Source organism: Rosa chinensis, chromosome 2 (genome assembly GCF_002994745.2).
Source record: "Rosa chinensis cultivar Old Blush chromosome 2, RchiOBHm-V2, whole genome shotgun sequence".
Lineage (NCBI taxonomy): Eukaryota > Viridiplantae > Streptophyta > Magnoliopsida > Rosales > Rosaceae > Rosa > Rosa chinensis.
In genome coordinates, this window is record NC_037089.1 from 62,816,523 (window position 1) to 62,840,644 (window position 24,122).

The 24,122-nt window shown below is 36.2% G+C and overlaps 3 protein-coding genes across 3 annotated transcripts; all 3 read left to right on the forward strand.

The window, feature by feature from the left end:
* The first annotated feature begins 10,558 nt into the window (after positions 1 to 10,558).
* Positions 10,559 to 11,382, forward strand: LOC112184727. The gene is made up of 2 exons (XM_024322964.1): positions 10,559 to 10,935; positions 11,214 to 11,382. The coding sequence occupies exons 1-2, from the start codon at positions 10,559 to 10,561 to the stop codon at positions 11,380 to 11,382; spliced, it is 546 nt and encodes a 181-aa protein (XP_024178732.1).
* Positions 11,383 to 13,465: 2,083 nt separating this feature from the next.
* Positions 13,466 to 14,185, forward strand: LOC112184728. Its single transcript, XM_024322965.1, has one exon. The coding sequence runs from the start codon at positions 13,466 to 13,468 to the stop codon at positions 14,183 to 14,185; it is 720 nt and encodes a 239-aa protein (XP_024178733.1).
* A 6,647-nt stretch (positions 14,186 to 20,832) lies between these two features.
* LOC112184729 lies at positions 20,833 to 21,885 on the forward strand. Its single transcript, XM_024322967.2, has 2 exons — positions 20,833 to 21,220; positions 21,309 to 21,885. The coding sequence occupies exons 1-2, from the start codon at positions 20,942 to 20,944 to the stop codon at positions 21,861 to 21,863; spliced, it is 834 nt and encodes a 277-aa protein (XP_024178735.2). The 5' UTR covers positions 20,833 to 20,941; the 3' UTR covers positions 21,864 to 21,885.
* The last annotated feature ends 2,237 nt before the right edge of the window (positions 21,886 to 24,122 follow it).

A 24,122-nucleotide genomic window follows, 5' to 3' on the forward strand; every position in this document is an offset into this window, starting at 1 on the left:
CTCTCCCAAGTTTAGATGATACTCTTTTGATGTTTTAACTACCCATTATTTAAAAGGAAATTTTATCCCCACATACTGATGTACTAGATAGACAATATAATTTTATCCCTAGATCTTGTTCTTTTTTTTCTTTTCTTTTTTGAGTTGAAGGAGGTTAATCTTGATTGGTCATCAAGCAAAACTTAGGGTACTGGCATATTAGCCTCTATTACATCATAAAGGAAGAAAGGAACATCAGACCAAATAAAACTTAGATCATTAGATGAAGCATAAGTTGCCACCATATGTGCAGCTTTATTTGCTTCTCTTTTAGCGTGCACCACCTTGGAGTTAGGCAAATAGGCAAGCGCATAATTTAACCCTGAAAATATCGTTAGTAGTATAAGCAAATAGAGATCGTTCTATTCCGGGGATTGAGGGTACACCTGTCATTGTGTAACAAATAAAGAAAAGTATTATTTACAGAAATAAAATAAAGAATAAATATATAGAAGTGAACAAAAATAAGGGGGGGGGGGTTTAAGAATTAAAAATTGAAAATTAAAATAAAGAAAATATAAAAACACATGTACAAGAATGAAACATAAGAAACAAAGATTAAACCCTAGTTTATCATTGAATTCGAATTAACCCTACATTGTTCTTCCAAGTCATGTGAAAGGAGTTGATCATGTGAAACATTCGAAAGCAAACGATTTCCCATATTTTACTTTTCAATGCTAATTAATCTAAGTGAAAGCACATAGACTAATCCTATCAAACATGTAATCAAGCCCTAGAAAGCTAGTCAATCATGACATGTTCAATGCATGAAACACATAGAAAGGCTATCAACTCAAGTGTACAACTTAGTATGAATAAGTTCACCTAATTGCAATCCTCTTCAATTGAATTCGATTTTTGTCCAAAACCTTTACTACTTTGATTCAAGTTTACACAAAACGAAAAGTCGATTTCATGTTCTTAAACCTAGCACCATTAATATCAAAACCCTAAGTGTTTCGAACAACATAAGATTAAAATACAAAAGATATCTATAAAGCAAATTCAATCGAACAATCACCCATAAGCAACTTAGAATCACAATTATGGAATTCAAAAACTTTATTTAAACATAGAAGTTGGGTTTAAACTTTACCCTAAACATTATTGTTAACTAGAAACAAGTTCATATGAATTCAAACAAGGAAAACAAAAGATCATTACAAGGAAAAAGAATGAATTACACCGTGAGGGGAGATGGAGATGGAGAGCTTGAACGTTGGAATCTTGAATCTTGGAAGCAAGTCTTCAAGGTGGATGATGAAGGCTATGTCCTCACGGCTTCTTCTTCTTCTCTTTACTTGAAAATGCAAAACTAAGAACTAGAGAATGGAAAAGGAAAATGGAAAGGAAATGGAGAGACAAAGAAGATGAGATGGATGAAGGAATTTGTGGGAAATGGTGACTAAGGAAAATGGAGAGGAAATGGTGAGACAAGAAGATGAAATGGATGAAGGAATGTCTTTTAGAGTGAAAGGAGAAAGTGTTTATATAGGGAAGAGAAAGAAGAGTGAAATTGGAAAAGATGGAGTAAATTAGTGTGAGTAATGATGGAGAAAACATGATCATTACACCCTAAAACATGGAATGTTTTTAGGTGATGATGGTGGTGGATTAGTGTGAGAAATGATGGAGAAAACATGATGATTACACCCTAAAACATGGAATGTTTTTGGGTGATGATGATGATGGATTTCCTACTCATTTACTTCAATTTTATCTCCACCGAAAGTTTAGATTCTGCCCAAGACTTCTTCATAACAAATATTCCCCCATGAATGTAGATTACTGTGGTAAAATTTCAGAATGTATTGCCATATGGTTGGGCCGGAAATGCTGCTGGACCTCTTACAGGTCCAGTTTTCCAGTTTTGCTTCTGTAGAAAATTGGGCTGATTGTTTGAATGTCTTCCACTCATAGTTTGCTCTGGCACTCTTCATAAGAAATGATCCTTGGGCTTTCTAGAATGAATCTGGAAAGTTTCAACTCATTTGAAGTTTGGATGGTTAGTCTGCCACTCCTCATTTCTTGTCTAGCTCGCTTTCTCATTGGCTCAATTTCTCCAAGACACGCTTTCTCAGGCCAAAATGCTCATTTTAGGGCCAAACATCTCATTTCATCATCATCTACTCCAATGTACCTAAAAAATAGAAATTGAGTTAAAAATCGATTCGTTAAGGAATTAACTAAGCAAAATGTGAGGAATTAACTATTAAAATACCGCATTAAAATGCTCCTATCAGTATACACAAATGAGTCGATGGATTTAATGTTTGAGAGTTGATTTGAACTTAACAAAAAGTAATAAAATGCAAAGCGATTAATAAAAATGCAAGAAAATTAAACTAGAAAAGTGTGAACAATATAATGAGAATGTCGGGTGCTAGGGGGGTTTTTCACCCAAATCTCATATGTTGGAAGCTAATCTAATGTAGATGCAAATTTCATACTTTGCCGTTAGTCATATCCAAGGCGGTTCAAGGCTCAAGGACCGAAATTCCCTTTCATGGTATTCCTACTCCGGTTCAAGGGTCGTAGGGACTCACTTGGCATGAATTAGAGCCGGTTCAAGGGTCTCTAATTCACATCAAGAGGCCTAAAGATCGAGAAATTAGACTACTAAACGACCCACCCGCGTATTCATGCAACGGGTGTAAATCACCATGCTTATAACCCCCTCGAATACAAAATTGAAGGTTTCTGCTAGCTTTGGAATTAGAAGAGGTCAAGCCTCTAACTCCGTCCTAGACTTTCTCAAAATACACAACTTCGAGTCGACTAACCTCATAGACATGCATTTTAACCCAACAAAAATATATATAAGCATCCATCATATAAAAATTGCATCATTACATTAAATTAAACATCTTTTACATAAAATTTGGGGTAGGGCACACAACCCTAGCCCCCAACAACAAAACTACTCACTACCCATCATTAAACAAACATCAATATACATAATTTTAAAGAGGAACAAAGTGAAGACAAGTAGGAGTAACAAGAACAAGCCACAAATTGCTATAAAGTAATTATGGCTAGTCTTGATTTATGGTTCCCCACTTTTATCCAAACTTGATAATGATGAAACTTTTAATGCTTGAGTTTCCCCTTTGAATCTTGTGAAATTGATGAGAAGATGGAATCTTAGTGAGGTGAATTTTGGTGAGGTAAATCTTGGTGAGATGAAGAAAAGATGAGAAGGAGGAATTTTGGTAAGGTATATCTTGGAGAGGTGAAGAAAAGATGAGATATGGGGTGAGTGGGTTCGGTGTTAGAGAGAAAAGAGGATGAAGTAGGTGGAGCGGCTGTTTTTGGTTGAGGTGAGAGAGAATCTGATGGGATTTTGGTGGAGTGGTTGACGCGCTTGAAGCAAGCGCATAATTTAACCCTGAAATATCGTTAGTAGTATAAGCAAATAGGGATCGTTCTATTCCGGGGATTGAGGGTACACCTGTCATTGTCAAACAATTAAACAATTAAAATTAAAACAAAGTATAATATTCACAAAGATATTCACAAGTATAAACATTATTTACGAAAAAAGGGGGATTTTGTTTTTGGTTTTTTTTCGAAAATAAAACTAAGTTAACAAAATAATTAAAATGCAAAAACATAAAAATACAAATGGAGTGAGAGAACAAAGATCAAAAACCGAAACATATAATTAAAATTGATTCAAACCCTAATATTGTTCATCTAAGTCATGAGAAAGGAGTTGATCATGTGAAACGTTAAAAGCAAACAATTTCCCATATTTTACTTTTCAATGCTAATTAATCTAAGTGAAAGCACAAAGACTAATCCTATCAAACATGCATTCAAGCCCTAGAAAGCTAGTCAATCATAACATGTTCAACGCAATAAACATAGAGAAAGGCTATCAACTCAAGTGTACAACTTAGTATGGAAAAGTCCACCTAATTGCAATCCTCGTTAATTAAATTCGATCTTTGTCCAAAACCTTTACTACTTTGGTTCAAGTTTACACAAAACGAAAAGTCGATTTCATGTTCTTAAACCTAGCAACAATTATGCATAAACCCTATAAGTGTCGACCCAAATAAGATTAATACACAAAGGATATCTATAATGCAAATTTAATTAAACAAACCCACATAAGCAACTCTCGAAGAACAATAATATGAATCTAAAAATTCTCAATTAATCATAAAAATTCCAGAAATTAATATTTGTTCAAACACATGTGTCAACTAGTTCATAACCAACGAAATTCAAAGCAAAGGTTACAAAGGAGAATCGGATTACACCGTGGATGAAGATGAGATGGATGATAAACGTTGTGGGCTCTTGAATCTCGAAAGCAAGCTTCAAGGATGGATATGGATGGTGATGCTCACGGCTTCTCTTCTTCTTCCTTTGGCCTTGCTTGAACTCGTGGAGATGACTAGAGGATGGATGGGAAAATGGAAAGGAAATAGAGAGACAAAGAAGATGGAATAAATGAAGGAATGTGTGTTATGGATTCAGGAATTTTGTGATTGAGAGTGAGAGGAGAAGGTGTTTAAATAGGGAAGAAAAAGAAGAGTGAAATGATGAGATGAAGAAAAATAATAAAAGTGGAGTATGAGAGTGGTTTGTAAAATATGTAAAAGATGAGGTAATGATGAAAGCAAAGCATGAAGGTGAAGAAATGTGGAAGTAATGATGATCTTTTAGAGTAGAAAAAATGTATCCAAGGAAAAAGAAATGCTTTCTTCATATGGGTGGAAAACATGAATATGTGGTGTTGAGCTGTTTTCAGGTCAGTTTCTGCCCCTTTATTCCTTCAATTATTTCTCCATCAAAACTTCATTATATGCCTTCGACTTCTTCATATGAAATGTTCCACTATGAGTGTAGATCATCCTGACAAATTTTCAGAGCTTCAATCCATGTGGTTGGGCCGGAAATGCTGCTGGACCTCTTACAGGTCCAGTTTTCCGGTTTTGCTTCTGTAGAAAATTGGGCTGATTGTTTGAAGGCCTTCCACTCGTATTTTGCTCTGGCACTCTTCATAAGAAATGATCATTTGGGTGTCTAGAATGGATTTGGAAGGTTTCAGCTCATTTGAAGTTCATTTGGTCAGGCGGCCGCTCCTTCTTCTTTGCTTGGCTTGGTTTCTCCTAGCCGGAGTAGGAATATGTGTAAAATTGATCTTTTAGTACATTTCCATTTTCATCTACTCCAATGTACCTTCATCTTTGCTCCCCTTGGTGTTCGCAAGCTCCTCTTTCCATTTATGAGTTCATTTCCACTTTTTAGCTCGGAGGTCCTGAAAATAGAAACTAATAAGAAAAATAGAAACTTTCCTAAACTGAAAAATGGCAACTTTCCTAAACTGAAAATGGAAACTTACTAAAAATGATAAATAGAAACTACAAAAATATAAACTTTCTACAAATAGGAACTTTCCCAATCAAAGAATGAAAACTTTCCTAAACAGAGTTTTAATAAGGAAATAACGCAAGAAATGTAGGGAAAAGCAAGTAAAACGTCGCATTAAAATGCTCCTATCAGTGGTGGTGCCCTGTTCTCTCCCGTTAAGAAGAAAATAGGATGAATATATAGTGAGATATGGGTGGCAGCCTTGTGGTCTAGAGGAAGATAACGGGTAAAGGACACATAGCTGGTGATGGGACGAAAGGAAAATTGGCGTGCTGCATATTTGATCTGATGGCCAACATTCAATTAACCAAATGGTTAATTGATAAGAGAAAGGTGCTACATGACAACCAAACCATTGGTAACAAATTAATTAACTAATCAATCAATGATTAATTAATTAATTAGCCACTATTTATTAATCTTTTTTTTTCTTGCATAGCGTTGACCACAGTTGACGGCGACGACAATTTCGTCCTTTTGTTGAAATACTTCAATTTGCACAATTTCGCACCATTTTATCTTATTTCCGCAACTCCACTTATTTCCTACAAAATAAATAAAAGTGAATTAGTTACATAATAATTGGCTTAAAGATTAGCTTAATTATCGTGTTTTAGATACAATTACATACATAAAAATGCGTGTAATCAAAGTACCACTAGCATCTCGAATAGCAAAGCCTATTGCAGCCTTACCTGAGCCCCGATTATAAGCCCCATCGAAATTTACCTTTAGCCAACCTTCTGGAGGAACTTTCCACTTAAGAACTCTCCCCAGATTCTGGGACAATTGTAGCTTCGAATTATGGAAGATTAAACTGCTCAACCTTGCAACTGACAAAAGAGCAATATCACTAGATGAAGTAGCTTTGTTCTCCCAAACCCTAGCATTCCTCTCCTTCCAAACACCCCAAATAAAAAACAACAATTGAGTGAAAACAGTTTTGGGAAGGTTCTCTTAGCAGTAACAAAACCAACTAAGGGCATCAAGCTTATCAGTCTCCATTCCAAAGCAGCCACTGTTTATCGCAGAATGCGAAGCCATCACCTCCCTTGTAAAAGGACAATTACGGCATAGATGAATGATAGTTTCATCCTCTCCAGTACATAGTACACATAAGTTTGTGAATCCAACACAACTTGCTTGGAAGCAAGTCTATCAAAAGTAGGAAGAATATTATGACATATTTTCTTAGCATTAACCTTAGCTAAATTCGGCATATTAGCATTCCAAATCTTCTTCCACACTCCTCTGTTAGAGACAACATATGGTGGCAAAACAGATGCAGTTTTCGAAAAAGCAAAATGATAGGCAGACTTCACAATAAACATACCTTTCTTCTCTAATTGCCATGTTATTCTGTCATCAGGTCTTCTACTACTCAAAGGGATGGATAAAATTGCCTCATCCTCTGATGGAATAAAGGATGAACACACCTTTTGCTCATCCCAAAGGTTAGGGACCACAATAAATTAAAATTGCTCACCAACGCCGAGTCATTCTGCAGTCCAGTCGGTTCTTGTGGTTTGAGAGCCGACAAAGAAGGAAGCCAAGCATCCTTCCACACTGACACATTTGTACCAGTCCCAATCTGCCACATCGAACCTGCTTGGAGCATCTCTCTTGTAGCAAAAATGCTACACCAAGAATATGATGGGGTTGCATGCTCACTTTCACTCCAAAAATTACCTTCAGGAAAATACTGAGTTTTATACAATTCGGCAATCAAGGAATCCGGGTTGGAAGCCACCCTCCATGCTTGTTTAGCAAGCATTGACATGTTATACTCTAACAAGCTTCGAAATCCCAAGTCTCCTGCCTCCTTTGCATGACACAAGTCGTCCCACTTTTTCCAGTGGATCTTACGCTTATCTGTAGTGCTTCCCTACCAAAATCTTGCACACATCTGTTCCAAATCTTCACAAAATTCTTGGTAAGCTGAAAAACACTCATAGCATGTTTAGGCAATTCTTGTGCAACAACACGGATCAAAATATCTTTCCCCGCTCCACTTAATAACTTGCCTTGTCAATGCTTTAATTTCTCAGCAAGTCTATCCCAAATAAATTCAAAGTAGCAGTTTTCTTTCGCCCTATGTAAGTTGGCAATCCTAGATACCTTTCATGGGACTCTACAATCTCCACTCCTAGCAAATTAGCCATAGATTCCTGGTCTACCTCCACCACATTTTTGCTAAAAACAACTGAACTTTTATGGAAATTAACTACCTAGCCAGAAGCTCTTCCATATGTCTCAATGACATCTTGAATTTGAAAGCAAGACTCCGGATTAGCTTGAGCATACAACATACTATCATCTACAAATAATAGATGATTTACAGAAGGAGCATTCCAACAAATAGCAATCCCTGGCAGTAGTCCCAAACATTGCTGGTGTTCCAATAAAGCATAAAAACCTTCTGCTCCAATCAAGAAGAGGTAGGGTGAAAATGGGTCTCCCTGCCTCAACCCTCTAGAATGAATCACCAATCCTCTAGGTTCACCTCTGTCTAGAAAATAGTATCTGACAGAACTCACACACTGCATGACAATTTCGATCTAATTCTGATCAAATCCAAACCTCAGCATTACCTTACGTAAGAAAACCCATTCCATAGGATCATAGGCCTTACTAAGGTCTAGTTTCAAAGCCATATAACCTTGCTACCCTTCCCTCTTATTGTGAACAAAATGAGCTACTTCGTTAGCTACTAATATGTTGTCTGTGATCAATCGTCCAGGCACAAAGGCACTCTAGAAAGGTGATATAATCTCAGGTAAAAAAACTTTCAACCTATTTGCAATTACCTTAGAGCAGAGCTTATAAATCACATTGCATAGTGTGCTAGGTCTCAAGTCCCCCATTGTCTTAGGCTGCTTCACTTTAGGAATCAAACATATATATGCGTAAAATTAATTTGCTTCAACAATGATCCTATATGCAAAAAGTTTTGAACAGCCTCAGTAACATCTCTTCCAATAGACTCCCAGTAATGTTGGAAGAATAACGGAGGCATTCCATTAGGACCGGGGGATTTTGTTGGATACATTTGGAACAAAGCCACCCTCACTTCCTCCTTAGTGTACGGTGCACACAACTTTTGATTCATATCATTGGTAACACAAGGTTGAATTGCTGCCAAAGTTCTCGTCACCGCCTCTGCATCAAGATTCAAGAGCAGTAGTAGTAAACATCTTTGAAAAATAATCAGTCACCACCTTCTCCATGCCGTCATCATCATCTCTCCAAGTTCCGTCAAAATCAAATAACGCAATCAGATTATTCTTCTTCTTTCGGTTAGCAGCTTTTCTATGAAAGAAGCCGGAGTTCCTATCCCCCTCTTGTAACCATGTCACCTTAGCACGCTGTTTCCAAAAGGTTTCCTCTTGAGATAGTAAATCCTGTAAAGAGGCCATCAAGGTATGCTTCTCATCATGGGACTTCACTGTTAGAGTCTCATTCATCAAAATCTCTAGTCTACTCCTCACCTCCATCATCTGTTGTTGGCGAAGTCTGAAAGTATTTTGCTGCTAAGTCTCCAAAGCCTGTCTAGTGCTTATTATCTTCCCGGTTAGGGTATACATGGGTGCTCCCATGAATTCAGCCTGCCAATTAACCAACACCAAAGGGTCAAATTCTTTATGTTGTAACCAAAAAGACTCAAACTTGAATCTATGTCTCTTTGGCCGTTTAGGTAAAGGCACGCTACTTGCTTGCAATAGAATAGGAGAATGATCTGAGTCACTAGGAGGCAGATTCCTAACCCTAGAAAAACTGAAAATGTTAGTCTAGCTAGGTAGCCGTGCTAAATGCTCTATCTAATCTTAGTTGAGTTTCCGAATCCCACCATGTCATCTTTGCACCTTGAAAGCCCAAATCAACCAGATCACTATACCCCAGAGCATCTCTAAAACCTCTCATTTGACGCTCTGGACGTACAGGACCATTTAATTTCTCACTACTGTTCAAAATCTCATTGAAATCTCCTATGATAACCCAAGGTACAAAATCCAAATCACATAAATCCCGGATCAACTGCCATGATAAATCTCGTTCGCAGGTACGAGCATATCCATAGAAACCAGTTAACCTCGTTCCCCCGGTCCAGATCGTACCTCCTTATCAATATGGTGAGCCGTGGACGTTCGAACCAGAATCTCCACATCATCTGTCCAGAAGAGCCCTAACCCTCCGGATTGTCCTTCACTCAAAACTTCTTTTGAATGAGAAACCCTAGCTCCCTATGCAGTGTTTTAAACTCCTGCATCTAACTTATCTTTGTTTCCATAAGGAAAACGATTTGTGACTGATTTTGAGTGACCAAGTCCCTCAAAGCCCTAGTTGTCGTGGTATTACAGATCCCCTTGCAATTCCAACTCAAAATACCCATGAAGGATGGATAGTAGAAATACTTCTCACAGAGAGAAGAAACCATAGTCGAATGCAGCTAGGTCAGTTGAATGAATTATGGTAAAGGTTTAGTCCTTCTAGATCTTGTTCTATTGAATTCATTGGATTATTAAAAAAAAGAAAAAGGTTCTATTGGAACCACAAAATCTGCTAACTTGACATCATTCTATTATAAATTAGTCCATTATTAAAAGACATATATAACCTACTATAAAATGACTATTAAGGACAATAATAATACCAAAAAGGCAAAAAAATATTACATTTATATATATTTAATAAGAATTAAAATTATGATTAAGATCATGTGACTTAAAAATGTATGATATACATGATGAATGCATATTGGTGAGGAAAACACAAAATAAATCATATTATGACCTAAATCTAAGTCCGTCCATTATATTTGCGAACAAAACAAAAAATGAGCTAGTAGTTAAAAAAAAACTACACAAATATTTAAATAATTAATCATGTGGTATAGAAAATAGAGAAAATAAAATAAACATTAAGAAAAACTAATTAATTTTTTTTTTCGCACAGCTAAAACAGAAAAAAAAATTTAACCATAGAATATAGTTCATATTATTTTCTTATTAATTAGAAATTAATTTTTGAAACTCAATACCTTGTATACGAATTTTTTTTTATTGAATAAGAGATTTATGTTATTTGATTAAGGAATGGATATACAATTAAGATTTATAGAGTAATTAAATCAATGAAAGAGCTTATTGAGACGTATGGAAGAGCTTCAGGTCAGTTAGTCAATTTTAACAAAAGTTCTGTGGTTTTTAGTAAGAATGTTACCAGAGTAATGCAACAGGAAATCTCTAGCTTCTTGGGGGTGCAGGTGGTGGAGTCCCATGAGAAGTATCTTGGGTTACCTACGTATGTGGGGAGGAAAATGACCACTACTTTCCAGTATATTAAGGATAATTTAGCTAAGAAACTTGAGGTCTGGCAAGGGAAGCTGTTGAGTGGGGCAGGTAAAGATATTCTCAATCGGGTGGTAGCTCAGGCTCTTCCTACTTATGCTATGAGTATTTTTCAACTCAGAAAAACCTTTTGTGAGGATTTGGAACAAATGTGTGCCCGGTATTGGTGGGGTATCAACTTTGGATAAAAAGAAGATTCACTGGAAGACATGGAATGCCTTACGTAATCTGAAGGAGGAGGAGGGGGGGCTTGGGATTCAGTAGTCTTGCCACCTTCAATATTGCAATGTTAGCCAAACAGGCATGGCAGGTGATTACTAATCCCTCTTCTTTGATTGCTCACCTGTATAAGGCTAAATATTTTCTGGATAGTTCATTTTGGTCTGCTCAGTCTCATGATTCCCCATCTTACTCTTGGATAAGCATTTTCTCCACTAGGGAACTCTTGAAAAACAGCTCGTATTGGCAGATTGGGGATGGGGAGATGGCAGATATTTGGTCAAATTCCTGGATCCCGGAGTTACGAAGTGGCAAGCCTAGTAGAAATGGTACGGCACTAGCAGCTGTGACTAAGGTCAGGGACCTGGTTGGTGCATCTGGATTCTAGAACGCAAGTCTTATCAGAAGCTTATTTCAAATGGAAGAAGCAGAAGTGATACTAAATATTCATCTTAGCTCAAGGGCAGTCTCCGACAAGTTAGTTTGGAAGTTGGAAAGGGATGGTAAATTTTCAGTTAAATCTGCCTACCGTTTGTGAAGGAATTGTGTCCTAAAACAATCATTTTGATGTAATTATTATTGTAATTATTATTAATCAAAAGGGCAAGTTTATTGTTCATTGCTTATATTTGATATTTGATTGAACAAGGTCCAAGGAATATGAGTTAAAGAGAAAGTAATCTAAAGAGTTAGATGTGTGAGACCTTTACTCTTTCACACTCTTATCCTAAAAAGTTCCTAGTCATAGGATTATCACTTGGACATTGATAATCCGGAAAGACTAGCACATACTATGTATGCTCAATATGGAGGATGATATGTCTCTTGTCATTTGTGTAGAGACACTAATATAAGTATGTGGGTGCTCTTAGTTTAAAGAGTACACTGAACGCGATCATTAGAGTTCTTGTATGGAGTCTTACTTACATGTCAAACTTGAACTCTAAATTGCAATAATACAAATTAGTCCTTTGACCTGAGACACCATAGTTGTCTTATGAGTGAATGGATTATCTCTTGATGATGCAATAATATTGTGTCCCTTAATGGATATAATAGATGCATTCATTGGTATAATCAATTCGGTCATGGAGACATGTGAGTGTACAATAAGGAATCTCTATCCTTAAGTAAATAAGGTGTATGTTCAAAGATGTGATTCAATGAGTCTTTGGCCAAAGCATTGAATGAGATTAAAAAGGAGTTTTTAATCAAGTTCTAAGAATCACATAAGAATGAAAATCACATTAGGGGATTGACATATCAATTCCATACCCCGATGATGTGATTTAGAACATAGTGTTAGAGAAGGACCGTATTGTATTGTAATTCCAATTGAATAGGTTCTTTGTCATTCTACATTAACTAGGGTAGTCATGATATGTTACAAGACGTCACTCATGACTTGTGAAGTCCCCGAGGATTAATAAACATTTATAATCCTAATAATAAGGGAGAATCAAAAATGGAGTTTTTGATTCGTAAACAAAATAGAATGGTTTCTATAAACTTCACTGCCTTGTTAATTAGAACCTAAGAGATCGCACACCATATAAGTGGATCATTGAGATTGTATATGAAGAAGATTAAATAAGAGTTGGTTATGACCAAATAATTAATTAGATTTATTATTTGGACATAATTAGAATTTTCGGGTAAAACCGAACCTATTGGGCCTAAACGATTGTCGGGTTTTGGTGTGGACTTGGGCTTCACTAAATGAGATTTAAATGAAAGCCCAAGACACATTTTTAGTGCCCAATAACAAGTATGGACCAGCCAAAATATTGGCTTTATGAAAGTCAATATTTTCTTTTAGTAATTGGAGTTATTTCCTATTATATAAAAGTGAAAGCATGGACAAAGAGAATAAGTGTGTCTCCACACTATTATTTTCAGATTTGAGAGAGAGAGAGAAAGAGTTCTTTCTTGGTCCATTGCAAAATTAAAGGAAAGAAGAACACTTGCATAATTTCTTCTTTTCTTTCATCTTTCTTCATCTCTTGATTCACTTGGTGAAGATCCTTAGAGGCCATATCCTTTTGTGGCTTTACTTGTTACATCAAAGAGAAGATTACAAGCACAAGAAGGAGTACAAGAAGGAGTTCTTAATCCAAGGTGCTTCAAGGTGGAGGAAACACACACAAGGAGAGATCAAGGAGAGGAACTTTGGTGGTTCACTTGGATCGGATTAAAATCACGCTCCAAGGGTGAGTAGAACATAAACTCCCTCTTTGTTCTTCCTTACTATGCATGCTATGTTTATATACATATCACAATAAGCCAAGATCATGGGTTAAAGGAATGGATTTTATGTTTAGTTAGTAGTTTAATGGTTAAACTAATTCCGCACTAATTAAAAAGTTTTGAAATCCATCCATTCCTTCAGTTTGTCTTTTACTAACTCTAATTGCCGTAGCCCTTTCACATTGCTAGTTAATGGAGGTTTTTGGAAGAAACTTTGGAAAGTGATGTTCTCAAATGTGGCAAAGATCTATATTTGGAAGGTGTGTCATGATATACTACCGTCTCTTGACCGGTTAGTTTCAAAATGTGTAGTGTTGGAGTCACAGCTGTGCATCTTGTGTGGAGTTTCTGTTGAGTTAACCCTTCATATATGTCGTGATTGTCCTTACAAGAAACAAGTCTTACAGAATCATGGGGTGTTGAGACAGGTTTGTTACCACCCTCAAGCTGAGAATCTTGAGTTGCTACCTTGGTTGAATTACTGTGTTAAGAGTTTAGCTCTAAAGGATTGTGGTGAATTGGTTTACTTTCTTTGGAGCATTTGGAGAGAGAGGAATAGCAGAGTTTACGAAGGGAAGAGTAGTCAAGCCTGTGATGTGGAATTGAGGGTTGTGTCTCGCATACAAGATTTATGTGTGCTTAACTCTAAGTCTCAAAATAGTACTAGTCGAAGGCGACGAGTTCTGAAATGGATAGCTCCTATAGTGGGTCTTGTGAAGATTAATGTAGATGGTTTATTTCATCATGCTACAAGGAAGGGAGGGTTTGGTTATGTGATTAGGGATTTTAGCGGTGCCATGCTTGCTGGCTGGGCAGGCCCCTTGAGTGGTCTAATTTTCGTTGAACATGTTGAGGTTCTAGCATGCCAATGTGCAATGCTTTTTGCTATTGAGCAAGGTTTTATACCAGCTGTTTTGGAAATAGATGCACAAGAGGTGCAATGACAAATTGGTCAAGCTTCTATTAATACCTTGGCCTTGGGTAGCATATATGAGGATTTGAGTTTGTTGGCTAAGAATCACATCAATTTCAGGGTTGTCCATGTTGATAGGAAGGCCAATTCAATTGCTCATTCTTTAGCTGCTTTGGGTAGTAGACTCGAAGATGATTGTTTTTATTTTTCTGCTCCTAATTTTCTTATGGCTGCACTTGCAGCTGAAGTTCCTCTGATGTAATTTGTTTTCAGTTTAATAAAGGGTTGACCTCAATTCCTTCAAAAAAAAAATCAATGAAATGACTAAGTTTTTTTTATCTTAAAGATAATAGTTTGTTTGTAAATTATATGAGTGAGGTTATTTGAGGAACTTTAGTGAGGTTTAGTGAGTAAATTTAGTATTTGAAAATTTGATAAGATATGTAAAAACCATAGGAGGTCAAGTGAGTATATTTGGAGGTTCCAATAGAAAGCGTTCTATCAATCATAATCACAAGACCTTGAATAGCATATCTAGAGAAACCCACTTGACCAATTTCCTTCAACCTAGAAATTTGTTTTTGCCCAACGTTATCAGAGAGTAGTGCAGCTGGAGTTAGAGAAGCTTTGTTGTATGGTGAGCGGTGGAAGAGCTTCATGGGTCGCCGGAAGTAGAAGATCTGTGAAGGATTTAGCATTGTTAGTTAACATGGTCAAATGTATTAAAAAAAATTCAAAAACAATGTGTGTGTATAAACAAATTAGATATATGTAAATAAAACTTCTCTTATTTATAAGAATAGTTGGTTGACAAACCAAAACATATATATATATATATATATATATATATATATATATATATTAAACATCAATGTCTCTTAATATACATAGAAGACCAAATTAATGAGCCAGGTCATTTCACTTGAATTAATTTATTTTTTAGGTTAAAATAATAGAATTTTGCCAAAGCTGAATTCCAAACATTTTTAAAGAAGTTTAAAAATCGCTTAAAGTGTTGATTGGGAGTTTGTCACGGAGTTTTTAAAGCATACAAAAACATTGAAAACTTGCTTACTTTTTTTTGTTTCTCTGATAAAAAAGTAAATTGTATTAGATGATCCAAAAAACCCACCACAATAAAAAAGGTATAAATGATCTCAGCAAAAAGAGGCACATGGACCCAATAATAAAAGGCACATAGACCTAGAAAAAAGAGCACAAAGACCCAACATAAACAAAATAAAACTCATAATGAACTTGGCCAAATTACAAGACAGAAGCCTAGAAATAAAAAGGGTTTTTGTCTATTTACCCAATTTCTTGGGATTTTGTTCCCACTTACCTAATTAAGTTTTTTTTATTCTCTCTTACCCAAAACACTCTAAGGAGTTCTTTCCTAATACCCCATTAAGGTTTTTTTTTTGTTTTTTTTGTTTTTGATACAATTTTTTTTTGTTTTTTATTTTTTTTTAATACAATTTTACTCTTACTCCTTTGTTACTTAGAGAGAGAGAGAGAGAGAGAAAATGGAAGAGAGAGAAATCATTGGAGACTTCGCCGGAACCGGTCACCGGCCGCCGGATTCCATTCACCGGTCACTGGATTCCAGCCAACTTTCTCCCGATTCTGGTCAACTTTAACAGGAATCCGGTCACCGGTCGCCTGAATCTGGTCATTGATCTCCGGAATCAGGTCACCAACCACCGGAATCCCGTCCCCGACTGCCGGCCACCGAAATTTTCTGAAAACTTCTATTGCCCCCAATAGACGTCTATTTCCCCCAATAGAACTTTTGGTAACCGGAATGGAAACTAATTTTCCAAAAATTAGACAAATAAAACTATGATTAAAGAAAAAAAAACGAAGAGATTATATCAACTTTAAATTTATTGCCCCCCCAATAGACTTTTAACAGACATCTATTACCCCCAATAGACATTCAAAATTGTTTTTTTTTTTCCTTTTCCTTATGTCCAATTACTAAAAAAAAAAACTGATTTGGGCACCAAAAAATGCTCAGGGCACCCAAGTCAAGAGCAGGACCAATAATCACAGGATCCAATGACACAACGCGACGCGTGCTCCGACCTGGAGCAAATCCTGGACCCACACTCCGTTCGGATTCTCAGAGAACTGGTACTCTTCCTTCATCGATGTAGAGCTAGAGCCAGAAGGCTTTGTGCCTTTGTTAATTTCCATAACCCGATCGGAGAAATTGCGGTCGTTGAAGGCGAAGGTGAAGTCCGGTTTCGGGCTCGAGGGTGAGTCTGATTCCATGACCGGTGGCGGATCGGAGAACTGATCGACCTTGATGGTCAGCGAGAACGAGAGGTCCAGGGTGATTTCAGGCGACGAGTGGACTCCGACGTGGTTAAGTTGGATCCGGGCGAGCTCTAGGGCCGGCTAGGAGGAGAAGGGGAAGAACACGACTATGGAGAGGAGGAGGAAAGTGACGACGTGGATATACAAACGCCTTCTGGAGAGAGAGAGAGAGAGAGAGAGTGTGTGTGTGTGTGTGTGTGTGTGTGTCTGATCAGAGAGGGATGAGAGATAGGAGAGAGAGTGTCTAATCGGAGATGGATGAGATAGAGATCGATGGCATGGATGTAGTTTTTTAATTAAGTTGAGGGCAAAATTGTCATTTACTTGAAATTGGGTAAGTGAGAATAAAAATCTGTTGCTGGGATAAGTGGGATAATTTTGGTGCGAAACCCTAAAAATCCTAGCAGCCTCCATACCTTCTTCACCAGCTGCAAAGAACTTTAGCAGTGTGTTTGGATGGGGGAAAAAGTGAGGGAATTTAAACAAAAATAAGGATTTCCCAATTTCTTAGGACTGTTTCTAGCGTTTAGATACTTATCCCATGAAATTAGCAATTTCCACGGGAAAAAAATTGTGGAATTTGAGGGCTCAGATTCCTGACTTAAATTCCTCTCAAGGTAGGTGTCATTCTTCAATTCCATCCCAGCGGGAAATCTCATTTTCCAAAGCGCCAAAATCAAAACATGCCGCGCTAAGTTTTGATCCAAAACAACTCTATATAAAGCCACAAAACTTGCAAGACCTGGACTCCAAAATTTGCGACTGTTCTCATATCTGAGTTTTCTTCTGCTGCTAAAAAGGTGGATTCCAATCCATATCTTCTTATGTATAATTGTTTTATATATTGAAATTTAATTTTTCAATGGGACTTTGATTATGGCTAGGTTTTGCAATCGTTCTTGTCGTTGAGTTTTCTTCTGGGGACCTCTCTACTACCGCTGAAAGGTTAGTCCTTTTGCTCTTTTGTTTTGTCTGTCTGATTCTTTTCTTTTGCTTTCTATACTCTTCCGTGTGCCTTGTTCTTTTAAAATTTAATTTGTCTGTTGGATTGCTTGTTGATACATTGCGAGAAACAGAATAGCTAATTTATGTATAAGGTTACAATTGAGGTAAACTACATGGTTCCCATTTTGTCATATTCCACTTTTAAGTTCCTTTACGTATGCTTTGCTAAAGTTTGATAGGCCTTAGGTATTGCAAATCTTCATCTGCTTATTTGCCTCCATCTATTTTATTTTTAGTTCCTGCATCAGCGGGAAATCTTCGTCTATATCTGCATCAGCAAATTGAGCACATATAATTACATAAAGAAGTGGTTGTTTTCTATTGTTTTCATTCTCATAAATTTAACTGCTGAGAATCCAAAATAGACATAGAGAAGTGGCTGTTTTCTATTGTTCTCATACTCATATATTTGCATATTAAAACAGTAAGATCTTTTATTGTTGTATTGTCCTTTCTCTGCATATACAGATTGTTCTTTAACCAAGTTGAGAAGAGATAATTGAACTTCATGAAATATAGATTGTATTTGGAACTTCTATATGCTAATGTTTACAAATTGATATGTGAATATTCTGTGAGTACATAGATCAGGAAGAGAGGACCTGAAAATGCTTGCTATAGTTTGATTCATTTACTGAGCATTGTCTATATCTTTCATATACTGAAAAGGACTATTGTGAGTTTTAATTACTGCATTGTAAGTGGGGAGTGTTTATGTTTCAGATACTTAGCATTGCCTATATCTTTCATATACTGAAAAGGACTTGTGAGTTTTGATTACTGCATTGTAAGTGGGGAGTGTTTATGTTTCATATATTTAATCATTGTTGTATAAGAATATGAATCTGTTAATGGAATAAATCCATAAAGTACATGACTATGGTTTTCCTTACAGGTTTAGGGCGTAAAATTTTTTATGGGAGGAAACAAAGTTCAATACCTATAAATAAAGGCTGAAGGTCCCTTCTCTATTCATCATATACACACATACATTATTCTCAAACCCCATTACGAGAGTGTCTAAGGAGATTGCATAGAGAAGAAGAGCTTCAATGGCCACAGAAGGTTAGTAATTCTGTTCATCAATATTTACTTAAGATCTGAATTGTATTCATTATGTACTTGTGTTCTCATTTTGAGTGCAAAGCTATTTCAGTTTTTAACACTTTGAAATGCAGCCGGGAAACAAAATAGATAGTGGTAAATGGTAATAACTTATTAAATTGGTTTAGATTGAAGCAGGAGGCAGTTCATGTGGTCTAGATTAGGCTTTTTGAATCTTGTGATTATACGAGGGTTAGTGCTTTAAATATAGACTCAAAATGAAAAAGAAAAAAATGGATGCAACTATTAGTAACTAACAGACTAACACACACACACTTGAAGAAAAAGTCATCCAGTTAACAAGACATATACCTGTGAGTACGTGCTGATGCAATGACTTCTTGTCATTCATTTATGAACAGTAAAAACTGAAATTACTAGTGGCTGGCTTAATTACCTCTATGCTAATTATTTTCTAACTAATGAATTTACAAACAGATGCCAATTGGCCCTAACCCTTGTATATGACTAATGAATTATTTATGTATGTATATGATAAAGAAAAAATGAAGTGTATACCAATTATTTTCTGTCAAATTCAACTATCCAATAGATTTGAAAATCCTTCTTCCTAAGTTGCCATCAACCTCTCGTGACTTAAAGTGCACACCTTCAGGATGAAAACAGTCATAGTGATAGTTAGACTATAAAAGATAGATACTAAGTAGAATCTTGTTTTGGACCCCCTGCCTTTCTCTAACCTTTCTTTGTAATTTGCTCTGTGTCTTTGGTCATTTAATGTTTAAACAGGTATGGCTGTAATGAGTGTTGGTGATATTATAATGAGGTTAAAACGAAAGCGTGCCATAGAAGAAGAGGAAAATAAAAAGAGAATGAAAATTATTTTTGGTGCTACTGTATCTGTGATTGCTTTAATAATAGAGTGGTATCATAAGACATTTCTTGTTAAAGAGCCTTCACATGATTGGGATCAAGAAAGACGGTCTTACTTAAACCGTTTGTACGATGGAAGAGAGGTAGATTGTATTGAACAACTACGAGTCAGCAAGAGCGCATTTAGGAAGTTATGTGAGATTTTACATGGAATAGGTGGGCTAGTTCGTACAAGAAATGTTCCTATTGAAGAATCAGTAGCTATGTTTCTGGACATACTTGGTAACAACGTGAAGTACAGAAAAATTGGTTTTATATATTATCGTTCTAAGGAAACAGTTAGTCGGCAATTCCATAATGTGTTATATGCAATGATGAGAATAAGCAAGGAATACTTGAAATTACAGTCATCTATCATTGGTAGCGCAGAAAGAGAGAAGTGGAAGTGGTTTGAGGTAATTCCCTACGTTCTGAAAACCAATTTCCGCCTTTTTATATCTTAATCAATAACCACTTTTTATATTTTCCTTTTAGAATTGTCTAGGAGCACTTGATGGAACTCACATTCCAGTGACTGTGTCAGCTGAGGAAAGACCAAGATATCGAAATAGAAAGGGTGATATTTCTACTAACGTCCTAGGGGTTTGTGCCCCTAATTTAAAATTTATTTATGTATTGCCTGGATGGGAGGGTTCTGCTTCTGATGCTCGTGTTTTACGAGATGCTCTACGTAGAAATAATCTGCTTCATGTTCCACGGGGTAATTTTCTAAACTAATTCTAGATTAAATAAAACTTAGGTTTAGACGTTTAGTAAGCTTCTAATTCCTCTCATACATTTCTTATTGTAGATAAATACTTTTTGGTGGATGCGGGATACACTAATGGGCCTGGTTTTTTAGCACCATATCAAGGAACTAGATACCACTTAAATGAATAGACTGGGAATCGACCTGAAAATTACAAAGAATTGTATAATCTTTGTCATTCAATTGCAAGAAATGTAATTGAACGGTCATTTGGGTTGTTAAAAAAACGATGGAGTATAATGCGTACTCCATCATTTTTCAGCATCAAAACACAAGTTAGGATCATAAATGCTTGTTGTGTTTTGCACAATTTTATTCGAATTGAGCAAGCTAGTGATCCTATTTTAGAAGATCAAGATTCAAGATTCTTAGCAGCGGTTGATTTGGAGATATTAAATCGTCCAACGTCAGAGAGTAATGCAAATAATTTAAATGATAATGAAACTTTGTTCTTGAAGTTAAATTTTAGTATGGTTGTAATTTATTTCTGCATTCTTATTGTGTGTATGATTTATCTTGTTTCCTATTAAATCTTATGTGATTGTTGTGTTGATATACTCAAATCTAATCATTTTCATTCATGGTGTCTAATTGTGTTTAGAAATGAGTAGACTTGGAGGAAACGAGGTCAAAAACCGAAAACCAAATGGAAAGAATGAAGGAAAGAGCAAAGGAAAGGCTGAAGGCAAGAACTATTTGCAGTGGAATTTAGATATGGAGCGTGCTTTGGCTGATATACTTCGTGAGGAACGAGGTCTGGGCCATAAAGGAGATAATGGTTGGAAAGCTGTAGCTTATAATACAGCTGCTGATATTTTATCTGCACAGTTTGATATTCAAATATCTGCAGACAATATAAAAAACCGTGTGAAATCATGGAAAAAGTTCTACGGAATTGTTAGTGATATCTTGAGCCAAAGTGGATTTAGCTGGGATTCCTCAACACAAATGATAAGCATTGATGAAAACAGTGTATGGGAAGAATATGTGAAGGTATGTAATTTTTATTAATTTTTTTTCATAATATCATTTGTCTATTTTACTAAATTTTTTGTATGCAACTTTAATTATTTGTTTGCAGTCTCATGATGAAGCTATAAGCTTTCGGTTTAAAAGAATCCCAAATTGGGATGATATAGTTGATTTGTGTGGCAAAGATAGAGCCACTGGAGAGGGTGCTGAAACAGGTTTTGAAGCCACTGAGGTTATGACTCCTCCTGCTAATGAAGATAATCATGTCGATTTGGAAGGTGATGACCAAGCATCAGAAGATATTCACATCATTGAGAACATTTCACCGAACCAAGCAAGTTCTCAGAAAAAGAGAAATGAAGCAATAGTCTCTTCTAGTGTACCTCCTCCAAAGAGAAGAGTTACAACTAAAGATGTCTTGGGTACTTCTGTGGATAGAATGGCTTCATCTTTTGAAGAACTCATTCGTGCTACTACAAAAAGTCTTGCCCCGAAAGATGTATGGACAGAAATCATGGCAATAACAGATCTTTCTAGAGAAGAACAAATAAAAGCATGCGCTTGGTTTATAGAGAACGACAAACAGTTTCTCATGTTGAAGGAAGTCCCAGTGGAAATGAAAAAAGATATGGTGTTGATGTTTATTTCATATGGATCTGCATAGGATCTCTTGTTAACATGATAAGAGCTGGTACTTCTTTTTTTTTTCCAGAAAATTATTTTTGCTCATTTAGTATTGTTAGAACATAAATTTGGATTTTCCTAGCAAGTAAATTTGGATTTTTAGCACATGTGTTGGTCTAGTTTAAATTTGGATTTTACATTTTCATTGCAGTATTGATTATGGTATTTCTTCAATCAGTTTATCGTTTATTTATTTGATTCGATTTAAATTCCATTGACAAAAATTAATCCAAACACTAGAATTCATAATTCTTGTCATTTTAAAAATTCTACATTATGAAATCCAAACAATGGAATTCTCAATTAATGGAATTTAAATTCATGAAATTGTAATTCCCATGATTTTAGAATTTCTGTGGAAATTTAAATTACTCTATCCAAACACACTCTAGGCGCTACATTCAAGTCCTCATTTGACGTGAATTCGCCGCCGAAGCACCAAAATATACCACCTTCTCCATCGGTTGAGCCATACATTGGGCACAAGAACACCCAAGAGAAATTGAGAAATCGAGTAACCGCAGAGGGAGTGATTACCGAGGTTATCTGGACACCCTCTTTCAAGTTAACAAAAATTTGCCAACAGGTGAAAGTTTGTTTAGATGTGGTGGAGACCAGAGCATATTTAGAAGCTAAAGAGGTCAAACCTATCAAAAGATAACAAAAGCAATAGAGGAGACAATTCTCTACTAAATAATGGATGATATGTGGAGATGAGATAGGATTTGGGTTATGGTCATGGAGAGGCGATGAGGGTGGTATGCATGAGAGCTCTCTAGCCATGGGAAAACTCAAGATGGCAGCATAGGGTGGGTAGATGGGGTAATTGAAAGAGATAAAGGGAAAAGAAATATGAAGAAATTGAAAGAGGGAATGGGCAGATCTGGTTTAGATAAAAGTTAGGTGGATATGGTGAAGTGTGGAAGTAAAAGTGGTGGTGGTAGAGGAGGAGACGGTTGTGGTGGTAAGACTCTCAAAATGGGCAATGTTCTTGTGTCTAGAGCAAATTGAAGACCTACCTTTATAGCTAGCTAGAAGCTCAATGATCAGGGGGGAGAAAGAACCAACATTTGGAGTGGCACAAGCTTCCATTTGTTCACCCTCTTATTTCTCAAAACAACACTCAGTCATCTTAAACCTTTTGCTACATCAACAGCCCCATCAGTGTTCAGTTTGTAACTTCCTTCTGGTGGGGGAAGCCACTTCACATTTCGATCAACTTTCTTCAAGTTCTCCTTCTTGTTTGCCTCTTTAAATTCTTCTAAGAGGGCAGTGGCATTGAGAATGATTTCTTCTGGCTTGGATGCAGCTCTCCAAAGGAAGAGCTTAATTTTGTTCGGGACTTGTAGCTTCCAAATTGAGTTCCATAAAGTATTTTTTTCATCAGCAGTAGAATATTTTCCCTACCTTCAATAATGTTGTGGATATTTAAAGCAAGTCTGTAGCCTGACTCGACTTTATATTTTCCATCATTCTCCCAAAACTATCTTAGTTGATCATTCACTCTGCCATCTTCAAATTGAATGCTCATAGCAAGCTCAACGTCATACAAATTGAAGGCATTGGAAATAAGGCTTATGTTCCATCCCCAAAAGGCAACATTAAGTCTTTGACCTTTGAGAAAAAGTTTATTTTCTAAAGGGAGAATTCCACAAATGGTCTCTTAACTATGATTCATTCGACACTTTGGTCACTCAATTTTCAAATATATCATTTTAATTACTCAACTATTACTTTGTCAATCACTTTAGTCACCCAAAGGGCATTTTATCTCACTTTAATCACTTCTCTCAATCATTCTAATACAGATTTCTCAATTTTTCACTTGAGTAGTGCTACGTACACCAAAAAGTTATACAAAAAACTAATACCAAATTATGTGGCGTTCTACATGGTAACTACCACGTCATCACGTTCAAATTGAACAATTTTCAGCATATCTAATTATTTTTTTATTTTCATATTAGCCTAAAAATTTAAAAATAATAATCATAATAATAAAATAAACTCAACGACATAAACGGATCACGGCCAATAGATAAATTGGTCGACAAAAACCGCAATTTGGATATAGAGCTAGATTGTACCCAGATCTATACATGGATTTCCTTTTATCACCTTATTGTCTATGGCATCATCATAGATGCAAAAGGGCAAAACGTACACGTTATAAAGAGACTTAAGTCATAATCAAAGATGATCCTTGATTCCTGGTTAATTCGATGCTATTGACTATCTT

What these genes read in the sequence shown, in the direction of transcription:
- LOC112184727 (XM_024322964.1), top strand. Translation starts at nt 10,559, where the DNA reads ATGAAAGAGCTTATTGAGACGTATGGAAGAGCTTCAGGTCAGTTAGTC. An exon ending in TTGGAACAAATGTGTGCCCG is followed by an intron (nt 10,936 to 11,213) that starts GTATTGGTGGGG and finishes TTTCTCCACTAG; the next exon opens with GGAACTCTTGAAAAACAGCT.
- LOC112184728 (XM_024322965.1), top strand. Translation starts at nt 13,466, where the DNA reads ATGTTCTCAAATGTGGCAAAGATCTATATTTGGAAGGTGTGTCATGAT.
- LOC112184729 (XM_024322967.2), top strand. Translation starts at nt 20,942, where the DNA reads ATGGAGCGTGCTTTGGCTGATATACTTCGTGAGGAACGAGGTCTGGGC. An exon ending in TATGGGAAGAATATGTGAAG is followed by an intron (nt 21,221 to 21,308) that starts GTATGTAATTTT and finishes ATTTGTTTGCAG; the next exon opens with TCTCATGATGAAGCTATAAG.